At 43.5% G+C, this 12,199-nt stretch overlaps 1 protein-coding gene across 1 annotated transcript in view; it reads left to right on the top strand.

Moving 5' to 3' along the window:
- Positions 1–12,199, top strand: part of LOC126147580 (ras-GEF domain-containing family member 1B-A) — a 292,985-nt gene that overhangs the window by 268,825 nt on the left and 11,961 nt on the right. The window contains exon 6 of the mRNA XM_049915707.1: positions 503–654. Within this exon, the coding sequence (XP_049771664.1) occupies positions 503–654 (152 nt within the window). The remainder of the gene's footprint in view (positions 1–502; positions 655–12,199) is intronic.

Raw genomic sequence — 12,199 nt, 5'->3', positions numbered from 1 at the left:
GTCAGATTTTACCTTTGTGTTTAATAATCCATCCTTAGCATCTTCGACTTATCTACGGCATCGTATGTCTTGTAAAAACGTAGGCTACGTTCAGCATTATTTTATGTAATGCAATATAGCTACACGCATTTTGCAGACGAACTTGTTCACAGGCTATTTTGGTACCCCATTCTCTTAGCTGTCGTCACAGTAGAAGCTGTTGTAAGAGTATGAGGAGTGGGGAAAGTGTTATAGCTCTCCTTACCTCCTGGAGATCGTGGAATTCAGCAGATGTTGAAAGAAGAATATCAGCGAACGATGGTTGTATGGTTTCTCTATAAGAAGACTTATTGCGAAGAATTTATTGTCTCGCTGAAGGTAGGGTTCAGTCGGTATCATACACAAGGCTGACATCGCAGTGATATTTCCAAGACAGATGTTTCCTGACATTCACTGCGTTTCATTGCTGTGTTTTGTTTACACTTTGCACTGTTGTAACATATCCTTCTTGTCTTGCTCGCAGGTTACCAAACGGGCACATCAACTTCGAGAAGTTCTGGCAGCTGGCCAAGCAAGTGACGGAGTTCATCACGTGGAAGCAGGTGTCCTGCCCGTTCGAGAAGAACACCAAAGTCATCACCTTCCTGCAAGCCAGTCCCGTGCTCACCGAAAACGGTAAGTCAGTCCACTATTACCTGTCGTGTTCTCGGATGACGTGTAACCTGCCGTCGTGCCATCACCAGCCATTTGAGATAAGGGTCACGTCTAGATCACTCCATGCGTTACGGTCGCCAGCTATAAGCGCCTCCACGCCACCCTGGCGTGTGTTCTGATCTTACCTACCAACTTTCCATTATGGCTTCGCCACGGTATTACCTCTTGGAATCCAGCAAAGAAATTGCTTGGTCCATCTATCGTGGCCCGCCTATCTCCATTTTATGTTCATTGCGGTCGTAATAATTTCTTCCACTTTACTTTGGCCTCTGGTCCATTTGTTTGATTTCTTACCACACCAAGCAATTCCCACCATACATTTCTCCACTGTTTGATAAGCGACCTTCAGTCCCTGAAAGGTTTCCACCCTACAAGCCGACGTCTAATTGGCATAAGTCAAAAGCAGTGACACACACTTTGTAAACCTGTAGTTTTGTATATACTAGAAGCTTCACTTTGAATAATCTTTATTTGTTTTACCAAAAGCATTCCAGCCCCTTTCTCACAACTCTGTTTATTTTTTTTAACTGCACTTCAAATTATTATTTCCAGCTATTCTAAATTTAAAAGCGCGTCATTTAAATCTATAACTTGGTTGCTAATGTAGCTTTCTCTTTCATTTTTCATGCGCTTGTTCTCCATTGTAATAAATTTTCAGGCCTAGGTTCAAACTTGCGCTATTACTGTAACTAGAGAGCGTTATTTTTTATGTAACACTAAAAGTTGTTCACGAAAGGAAACTCCATTTGCTTCCATTTTCGTTCTTTATTCTTTGCACTAAAATGATCTGACAGACGAGGTGAGCAGAAATCTGCGGCTTTTTACCAGTGACACTATGGTATACTGTAGGAGGATACAAGATGACTTAAAATTTCTAGTTGGTGTGATGAATGACAGCCAGCTCAAAATGTAAGTTAAGGCAGATGAATAGGAAAACTATCCAATAAAATTGGAATACAACATTAGTAGCGTGGTGCATGACGCAATTATGTCGATTAAATGTCTAGGTGTAACGCTCAAAAACGATATGAAATGGAATGAGCACGTACATCTACATCTACATTTCTACTCCGCGAGCCACCCAACGGTGTATGGGGGAGGGCACTTTATGTGCCACTGTCATTACCTCCCTTTCCTGTTCCAGTCGCGTATGGTTCGCGGGAAGAACGACTGCCGGAAAGCCTCCGTGCGCGCTCGAATCTCTCTAATTTTACATTCGTGATCTCCTCGGGAGGTATAAGTAGGGGGAAGCAATATATTCGATACCTCATCCAGAAACGCACCCTCTCGAAACCTGGACAGCAAGCTACACCGCGATGCAGAGCGCGTAAGGACGGTAGAAGAGAAGGCGAATGGTCCATTTCGGTTTGTTGCGAGAATTTTTGGAAAGTGTGGTTCGTCTATAAAGGAGACCGCTGTAGAACACTAGTGCGACCCATTCTTCAGGCCTCCTCGAGTGCGTGGAGCCGTTACTAGGTCGGATTAAAGGAAGACATCGACGCAATTCAGAGGCAGGATGCTAGTTTCGTTCAACACGTGAGTATTACGGAGATGCTTCGCGAACTCATGTGGGACTCCTTGGAGGTAAGACTACTACTGAGAAAATTGCGAGTATCGAAATTTGAAGCTCATTCTACTGCCACCAACGTACATTTTGCGTATGGACTACTAAGATAACAGAAATTAGAGCCTACACGGAGGTATGTAGACAGCCGTTTTTCCCTCGCTGTATTTGCAAGTGGAACAGGAAAGAAAACGACGCATTGAGCAAGTTATCAGGGCCCATGGCGGACCCGTGATTGCTAGGCAACAGGACACATGCTGAACCGAGGTGACTGAAATGTTAATCATTTCTGCAGAACATACTAATGCACAAGTCTTGTGAATATGAATGTCCTATCTCTAGCCGTTCAATTTGTTTTTTTTTTTTTTCTGAACATGAGTGTATTATGTGAACAAGGGACCAAAAACGATCTGTTCAAAATGGCTCCGCTAGGTTAGATGTACGTACCAACCAGCTGTCACACTGAATGATATGTGCGCTGACATTTACCGGAATTTCTACATCTACATCTACATCCATACTCAGCAAGCCACCTGACGGTGTGTGTCGGAGGGTACCCTGAGTACCTCTATCGGTTCTCCCTTCTATTCCAGTCTCATATTGTTCGTGGAAAGAAGGATTGTCGGTATGCCTCTGTGTGGGCTCTAATCTCTCTGATTTTATCCTCATGGTTTCTTCGCGAGATATACGTAGGAGGGAGCAATATACTGCTTGACTCCTCGGTGAAGGTATGTTCTCGAAACTTTGACAAAAGCCCGTACCGAGCTACTGATCGTCTCTCCTGCAGAGTCTGTAACCTCCCCCTCACTTATCGACCTTAATGACAGTGAAAATTTAAACCGCGTGCACCTAATGGAAATTTGGGAAAAGCAATCGTCACCGAAGTTAATTTATCTGTAAAGAGGGAGTTTTTGTGGTTTTAGGGCGCAAAACATCTATGGTCATTAGCGCATATGTAAAGAGGGAGGAAACGGTTACATCTAAATGAAAGGAAAAATGCAAATGAAATTGGTGAAAATTAATTTTGAGAAAAGGGTAAATTTAATAAAGAAAGTAAATGTGTGGTCGTTACGTTAACAATTAATTGGCGTTAATTAGATATTTGAGATTTGAGAAAAATTACGGTCGCCAGTCCTACAGACAACTACTATAATAACTGAAGATGAAAGATTAATGCACATATAGTTAGCACTAAAAGCGTAGCAACTGAAGGTTGACACGTGTTGTGTGAAAACTGAATGTTTGTCAGAAGTAATAAATTTCGCTACACTCTGACTTAATTTTTACAAAAGAATTAATAAAACCGGAAAATTGAAAGTTAATTTAGGGACTGAAATTAATAGTGAACTTTGTTTCTGAAGCACTACGAAATTCAATAAAATAAGGTTAGACTTGGGCTACCTCAACAATCATTTCAAAAGCTACTTGAATCTACGCAATTTAGAAAGAAGAGATTTAACTTTGAACTTGAATTAAATGATTCTGAACAATTAACAATAGTAAAATTTAGTACGTACGAAGCTGAGCTGCAGTCACAGGTAAGCTAAAATATGCTAACAAAACTCGCACTCTTAATTTGTGCTTGTGTAATCTAAATATTGTAGCCAGCTATAAATACTTTAACTGAACTTTGAAATTAAAGCAGTGAAATGAAATGATATTACTTTAATGCTGGCGTTTGAATTTCAACGACACTCTGGTTCATTCCGGAAAAGGAAGGGACCCTGCTTGGTAATGCCCTTGCGACAATGAGCAACAAACGTTCATGCTAAGTCGCTGTAATTTTGTGAGGCAAATGGGACAATTTTAAAAGCTGAGGTCTGCCATACAGTTCTAAAACTTTACGTGCTTCCAGTCATCATTGTTGGTTGATTGAAGGTTTGAAGTCGTCGGTCGAGGAGGTGGCGACAGTTACTCATTGTCGGCTATCGCTGTTGCAGAAGCTGGATGTCTCGACACTGTCACCAGGCGAAACGGGCTCTTGATGTGCTCCAGCTAATACTTCCCGGCCGCGACACCGTGTCATAAACTATCATAGCAAGTCGAGTGCAATTACATGCTGCCAAACCCCGAAAGCGCGGAAACTAGCGGGAGCGTCACTCAACACACCTGCTCCACCGCCCTCCTCCTGCCAGACTCTGCTCTGCCCGCGCTCCACGCGGCAGAGTTAACACTACCAAAGATCCTAAACACTTTGGTTCTCCACACGACCTATCGATGTAATCGTTCGATTGCAAAGTTTTCCCTAGGCAAGACCCAGCGAAGAAATACAAATAATATTTACAAAACAAACTAATTATACATCGACATAAATGCATAAGTATACGTATATACAAATTGTAAAACAATTACAATATATAAATGCACCGAAATATCATATCTTCAGGTAACAAAATAAGGAAAAAATTTATAGTTCATTAGATGGAAATAGGTGGATATGCATTTCTGGCGTTACAAGTCTTCCACTGGAGTTTATCTATCATCTCCGTAACGCTTTCGCGATTACTAAATGATCCTGTAACGAAGCGCGCTGCTCTCCATTGGATATTCTCTATCTCTTCTATCAACCCTGTCTGGAACGGATCCCACTCTGGTGAGCAGTATTCAAGCAGTGGGCGAACAAGTGTACTGTAACCTACTTCCTTAGTTTTCGGACTGCATTTCCATAGGATTCTTCCAAAGAATCTAAGTGTGGCATCTGCTTTACCGACGATTAATTTTATATGGTCATTCCATTTTAAATCACTCCTAATGCGTACTCCCAGATAATTTATGGAATAAACTGCTTCCAGTTGCTGACCTGCTATATTGTATCTAAATGATAATTGATCTTTCTTTGTATTCGCACCACATTATACTTGCCCACATTGAGATTCAATTGTCATTCCCTGCACCGTGCATCAATTCGTTTCAGATCCTCCTGCATTTCAGTACAATTTTCCATTTTTACAACCTCTCGATATACTACAGCATCATCCGCAAAAAGCCTCAGTCAACTTCCGATGTTATCCAGAAGGTCATTTATATATATTGTGAATAGCAACGGTCCTACGACACTCCCCTGCGGCACACCTGAAATCACTCTTACTTCGGAAGACTTCTCTCCATTGAGAATGACATGCTGCGTTCCGTTATTTAGGAACTCTTCAATCCAATCGCACAATTGGTCTGACAGCCATTATGCTCTTACTTTGTTCATTAAACGACTGTGAGGAACTGTATCGAACGCCTTGCGGAAGTCAAGAAACACGGCATCTACCTGGGAACCCGTGTCTATGGCCCTCTGAGACTCGTGGACGAATAGCGCAAGCTGGGTTTCACACTGTCGTCTTTTTCGAAACCCATGCTGATTCCTACAGAGTAGATTTCTACTCTCCAGAAAAGTCATTATACTCGAACATGATACGTGTTCCAAAATTATACAACTGATCGTCGTTAGAGACATAGGTCTATAGTTGTGCACATGTGTTCGACGTCCCTTCTTGAAAACGGGGATGACCTGTGCCCTTTTCCAATCTTTTGGAACGGTACGCTCTTCTAGAGACCTACGGTACACCGCGTGATTCGGCGGCCTTCAACAGTACAGACACCAAGACTCTATATCTTGCAGCGGAGTTAATTAAACAAGAGCTCTGAAATGCGCCATGTACTTTACAACAAGTTCTACGGAGGAACCTACTTTGTTCCTTTAAGAATAGTGTACCTGCTCTGCTGAAAGTAATACCTCTAACATTGTGACGGGACACGTACGTCATGCACGATGGAGCTGTTCTTCGGTGTGGACGTCCGCCCGAATGTAGATATCAGATTCCGTCCTCGATGCAAAAGAAAGTTCCCTGGCCTATACGTTTTCCGGACATCAATGCCCCAGACTTTTACTTCTTGGGCCGTTTGGAAGCTCTTGCTTATCTACCATCGGTGCAGCGTGCGGAGACTCCTCGTGACAGTATTGTGGAAGGCTACGGAACCACACGCAGTACTGCTAGGACACATCAGAGCATCCGGAATCCAGTACGACTGACGAGTTGATGCTCGTATCCCTGCTGGCGGAGGCATTTCGAACTCTCTGTTCTTGCGTGTTTACCATGATTAATTTGCAATGAAGAGCTGTTAGGAAATGATCTCTAACCTAGAAAGAGAGTGTTTCCGGACCGACGTCTATAAAGAATAGTCAGAACCAGTCTGTACTGCTTGTAAGGTTGTTGCAGCGGAGACTGTGCTGAGAAATTCGGTACGTTGCGCCGTTTCATAGTTATCTACCACTGAAGTTAGCCAGTCAGGTCGCTGTGCGCGCAAAATCAAGCGCTTGCACGCACTAAATTGCGTTAAGGCAGGGACATCTGTGGTTCCGTGAATTACCACTTGTTGAAAAGCTCATTCCTAGTTAAAATGCGCCTTTTTCGGAAGTGTTTCTTAAGGAAACCAAACGAAGGACACGTCTGGTGACACCGCCTCTGGAAGGATGCTTCAGTTTGCGCGCGCGGCCGCCTGACTGGCTAACTTCAATGCCGGATAACTGGAAAACGCCGCGACGTATCGAATTGTTTTCTTAACAATTATTTATCAGGACAACCTCCCGTGGCAAGCTTTTCAGAGTGTTTCTGACCACCTCGTATAACATGTTTTTCTTTTTTTTTCCACGTGAAAGAAAATTTTCTTGCAAATTTGACTTCGGAAAGTGTTCGAAGACAGGATAAGGATCCCCTGACATATAATCAGGCAATTGTTCTACGCTGGACAGAGTTATATTTATGAACCACCACTCCTGCGGATCACCTGCTATCAACTTCGACCCAAATGGCAATCATAAGGCAACGTGAGATCATTTAAATCAACCTATACGCTATCATTCTTTATATGGCCTCAGTATTACGAAAAATCTCTCTTGCCAGTTATTCTTTTACCCATTTTTCAAGTCTTTCAAGAATTTGTCAGATGTTTGCCGTGAAAATTCATCGAGTTCGTGCTGGAAATTATATCTGGAAGAGACCTGTGTGTTAATCTTCAAGATCATGTTACTTTCATAGTTTCTTGTGGAATCTTCTCAGAGTCAACTCCGAGTGATAGTCCACCACTCTTTGCTAATTGTAACTTCCTATTCTGGTTTCTTCCTTTCCATATTATGTAGCAGAATGAGTTCAAATCAGTTGTGCAAGTGTTTGATGTTTATGAACACTGACTATGGCCTATAGCCTAGGTTGTGCTATAGCAAACGACTATGTGATCGCGGCATCTCAGCTGCTGTAGTATGTTTTATAGCAAGAGCTCCACGAACATCTGTATCTTTAACCTGTTTTATTAAGGCTCTTCGTGGTCGCATTATCAGGCGCATATAAAAATTAAGCTACGGCAAACAACATGGCGGAGACTATAGAAGGCCCAACCTCCATAATTACAACCCGCTTTTCGGAGATTATGGTTGTAACTATAAAGTTCGGGCCTTCTGTATTCTCCACTTTGTTGTTTTTCATGTTTTAATTTTAATATGCACCTGATGATGTGGCTAGAAGCCACAAAACAAGTATTGCCCTAACAATATTCGTTCAACATGCAGCTGCTTGCTGAGTTCTTGCTATAAAATGTGATATAGGCCAGGCCGGCCGCTGTGACCGAGCGGTTCTAGGCGCTTCAGTCTGGAGCCGTGTGACCGCTACGGTCGCAGGTTCGAATCCTGCCTCGGGCATGGATGTGTGTGATGTCTTTATGTTAGTTAGGTTTAAGTAGTTCTCAGTTCTAGGGGACTGATGACCTCAGATGTTAAGTCCCATAGAGCTCAGAGCGATATGAACAATTTGCTATAAGATATATTTTCTGTTTTCTGTTATATTTGTACATTCACTTTAATTTGAAGAACTGCATGTTTGCCATCAGCTATAGGAATTTGTTATTTGTTTTCTGCCGCTTTCGGTCGTAGCGACTATCTTAAGTTAGAAAAGAAGCAAATCGAAACCGGTACCAAGTTCACTCCTGGAATAGAAGCGCAAGACTATGAAGGAGTTTACATCTGATAGATGATATCTGTTCAAATTTTTCGACAGTCGTATATGGGAATGTAAATCAGGTTTGCTTTAAATACAAGTACACGCTGTGAGGGTCGCCATTGCTGCTGCTAATACTACAGCCGTCGCCGTCAGTATTGGTACTTTCATATGTCTGCGTCCTCCATTATTGTTTCTACTATTATCATGACGTATAATTACAGAAAACAGTCTATATACTTAACAGTCACTCACTATTCTACGAAATGCAAAGCCTTTCCACGCGAAGGTCTTCGGGAGATGACGTGTTATCCCAGAAATGGAAGTCTCTTTTTATGACGAGCGCCATAACTCACTCGCAAAACCTAGCCGTCAGGCGCCATAACTCAGCAGGTGCGAGATAATATTGGTTGCTCGGGTCTAACAGTGTCATTTTTGTGGAAAAGTGTCGCTATAATACGAACTGTACTATTCGCATGTAAACTGGAATTAACTAATCGAATATTTCGCCTGATGCTAGGAGCGACACGTACGCGATGTAACACTATTACTTTATCGAATTTGTCCCCTTTCGCTGCTGTCAGAGCTCATTCGACGCAATTGTGCTTCCATTTCACGCCATATGCTGTGTCGTTTTTGTCTTTATTTGCCTATTAATTTCATTCGAATTTATGTACACGTTTTTAGGTTATTATCGTGTAATTTGCTCATTCATAATTCATGTTTTCCCCTATTGTATTACCGAATTTTCAGGGCTCTCTTCTCTCTGTATATCAAGAATTATGAGCTATTATCGCTATACGCGGGAAAATATTCATATTGCTTAATGGTGATAAGCATTCTCACTGTCATGTGGTGACTAATATTGGTTGCATATACGTCATTCTACCATGCAGAAACGCGTTCTGCGCCATATAACATTGTCGACCAGCAATGGAGTCCGCAGCTCGTGGTCGTGCGGCAGCGTTCTCGCTTCTCACGCCCGGGTTCCCGGGTTCGATTTCCGGCGGGGTCAGGGATTTTCTCTGCCTCGTGATGACTGGGTGTTACGTGACGTCCTTAGGTTAGTTAGGTTTAAGTAGTTCTAAGTTCTAGGGGACTGATGACCATAGATGTTAAGTCCCATAGTGCTCAGAGCCATTTGAACCATTTTGAACCAGCAATGGAGATTCGGAGTATCTTCAAGATACGCGATTGGCTCGATGCGTGTTTTGCTAATATAACCCAGTACGTAAAACTGCACAGCACATGTTGAGCAGAAATGCATGTATCATCTAGTCTGCTCGAAGAAACTATAATGAGACCAACACTGTTCTCAGTGCACACAAACGATTTGTCAGTTAGAATCAATAGTACTATAAGAAAGACTCTAGCACAAGGAAACGACACGCCACGAAGGAATTATCCGAATGGGCCGGAAATTGGTAGATGTGATGTACATGTACAGACAAAAAAAAACGGTTATTTTCAGAAAAACTGGATGATTTATTCAGGCAAAACAGCTTCACGAAATGAGCAAGTCAGTAACGAGTTGGTCTATCTCTGGCACTTACGCATGCAGTTATACGGCCTGGCATTGACTGAAAGAGTTGTCGGGTGTCCTCCTTAGGGATGATCAAATGGCTCTGAGCACTATGGGACTCAACTACTGTGGTCATCAGTCCCCTAGAACTTAGAACTACTTAAACCTAACTAACCTAAGGACATCACACACATCCATGCCCGAGGCAGGATTCGAACCTGCGACCGTAGCGGTCACGCGGTTCCAAACTGAAGCGCTTAGAACCGCACGGCCACACTGGCCGGCCTCTTTTGGGATGTCGTGCCATATTCTGACCAACTGGTACGTCAGAGCTGGTCCGAGGACCCTGCCCAAAATGCTCCAAACGTCCTCAGCTGGGAAGAGAGCCGGTGATTCTGCTAGCCGCAGTAGGGTTTGGCAAGCACGAAGACAAGTAGTGGAAACTCGCATCGTGTGCTGGCGGGCATTATGGTGCTGACGTGTAAGCCCAGGATGCTTTGCTACGAAGGGCAAGGAAACGGGGCGTAGAATACTGCCGACGTACTGCTGTGCTGTAAGGGTGCCGCGGATGACAATCAAAGAGGTCCCGCTGTGAACAGAAATGGCACTCCAGAGCATCACTCCTGGATGTCGAGCCGTATGCCGGGCGACAGTTGGGTTTTATTCCCCCTGCTACCCAGGGCGTCCCAGACACGTCTTCAGCCTGGAATCTAATTGACTAGAGTGGTGGGTCCGGCTTTGAATTCAGCCCCGATGAACCTGGAGACCGGGCAGCGGTCGAGTATCAGTCTGGTTGTCGCCGGCTATACAGTCTGACACCGAGGACTGATGGTCTGGGGTTCCATTCCCTTGCATAGCAGGTCCTCTGTGGCTGTCATCAGTGGCACGCTTGCCACGCAGCGGTACGTCGGCCCCACTTTGGTGGCCTTCCAGGTAAGGCATCATGGGCTTATATTTCAAACCCGCACACGGCTAAAGTTTCTGCTACTTGCTTCATAATTGTCGAATCCTACCTTGCACCGAAAGTTTACCGGACTTCTCCCCAGCAGAGAACGTTTGGAGCACTATGGCACGGGCCTCCAACCGGCTCGGGATTTTGACGAACTAACGCGCGAATTGGCCACAATTTGGCACGATATTCCACAGGAGAAGAGCTAACAAGTGTATCAATCAATGCCAAGCCGAATAATGGCTTGAATAAGGAAGTGCCAGAGGTGGACAAACGCGTTATTGAGTTGTTCAGCTCGTATAGTTCTTTGTCCCGAACAAATCATCCAATTTTTCTGCAATTCTAATCATTCGTTTGTAATTCACGTATACCGATTTGCGTCTCATTAGGATGATCCCTTCGTGGTGTGTTGTTTTTTTTCTTCTTTTTTTTTCTCTGTCTTACAGTACATTATGGGCAACGGAAAGAAGCTATATGAAATGGGACGATCACGGAAAATCAACACTAGGGAAGAAAAATTGAAGACTTAGATTTGCTAAGGTATTCTGGGAATGTGCAGAGCCTACAACACACTAGTACGATAAGATTTAGAGTACTCTAGAATTTGGAATCAGTAGCATGTCAGAATGACAGCAGACACTGAGCAAATTCAGTGACCCCATGATATGATCGTAACAGATCGGTATAGTCCACAGGAAACTGAAATAGAAATTTCTCTCCGGCCCAAACCACCAGAAAGATTTAATATTTCGACAGAAAATTGCAGAAGCAACTAAAAACAGAGTAGATCAGTATAGTTCATACATATAAATGCATTAATTTACGCACAAATCACAAATGGAACTTTCGAGTTCCGTCGGGAAATATTCATAGTATCTGATCGGGTTATGTACTTGCTGCATTAGTGATATCAGTTTAGATTACCTTAAACAGTACGTAACAGTACTGAAAACGTCGAAAAACAAAAATGAACTCCTTCCGAACAGGCCTCGAAGGCCAACAGTACCGATCGACCCGTGCCATCGTTACGTCACCGGATGTGGATATGGACGGGGATGCTCTAGCAGCCGTCGTCAGTTTTCGTGATCGGAGCCGCTACTTCTTAATAAGGTAGCTCCTCGGTTGGCCTTACAAGGGCTCAGCGTACCCCGCTTACAAAAAGCAGTCGGCAGACCCGGACGGTCACCCATTCAAGTGAAAGCCAATCCCGACATCGCTTAACTGCGGTGATCTGACGGTAATTGCTGTTACCACTGCGGCAATACCGTGGGGTTATAAGTAAAAACACTCACACTAATATCCTTTCACCCTAACAGGGACCATACAAACGAATAACGCGGCGCTACGGCAGTCTGTCGTTTTCTTTTCTCCTGTGTGGGCCGCATATATTCAGATATCACAAATAAAAGAGTTTCTTATGCTATAATAGAGCTACACAGACGTCCAGGCAGAATGCCACTGCGTTAAACCAACTACAGCTGGTTTTAAACCGA

The sequence above is a fragment of the Schistocerca cancellata genome, chromosome 1 (assembly GCF_023864275.1).
Source record: "Schistocerca cancellata isolate TAMUIC-IGC-003103 chromosome 1, iqSchCanc2.1, whole genome shotgun sequence".
Classification (NCBI taxonomy): domain Eukaryota; kingdom Metazoa; phylum Arthropoda; class Insecta; order Orthoptera; family Acrididae; genus Schistocerca; species Schistocerca cancellata.
This window is presented reverse-complemented; position numbering and strand designations above follow the sequence as displayed.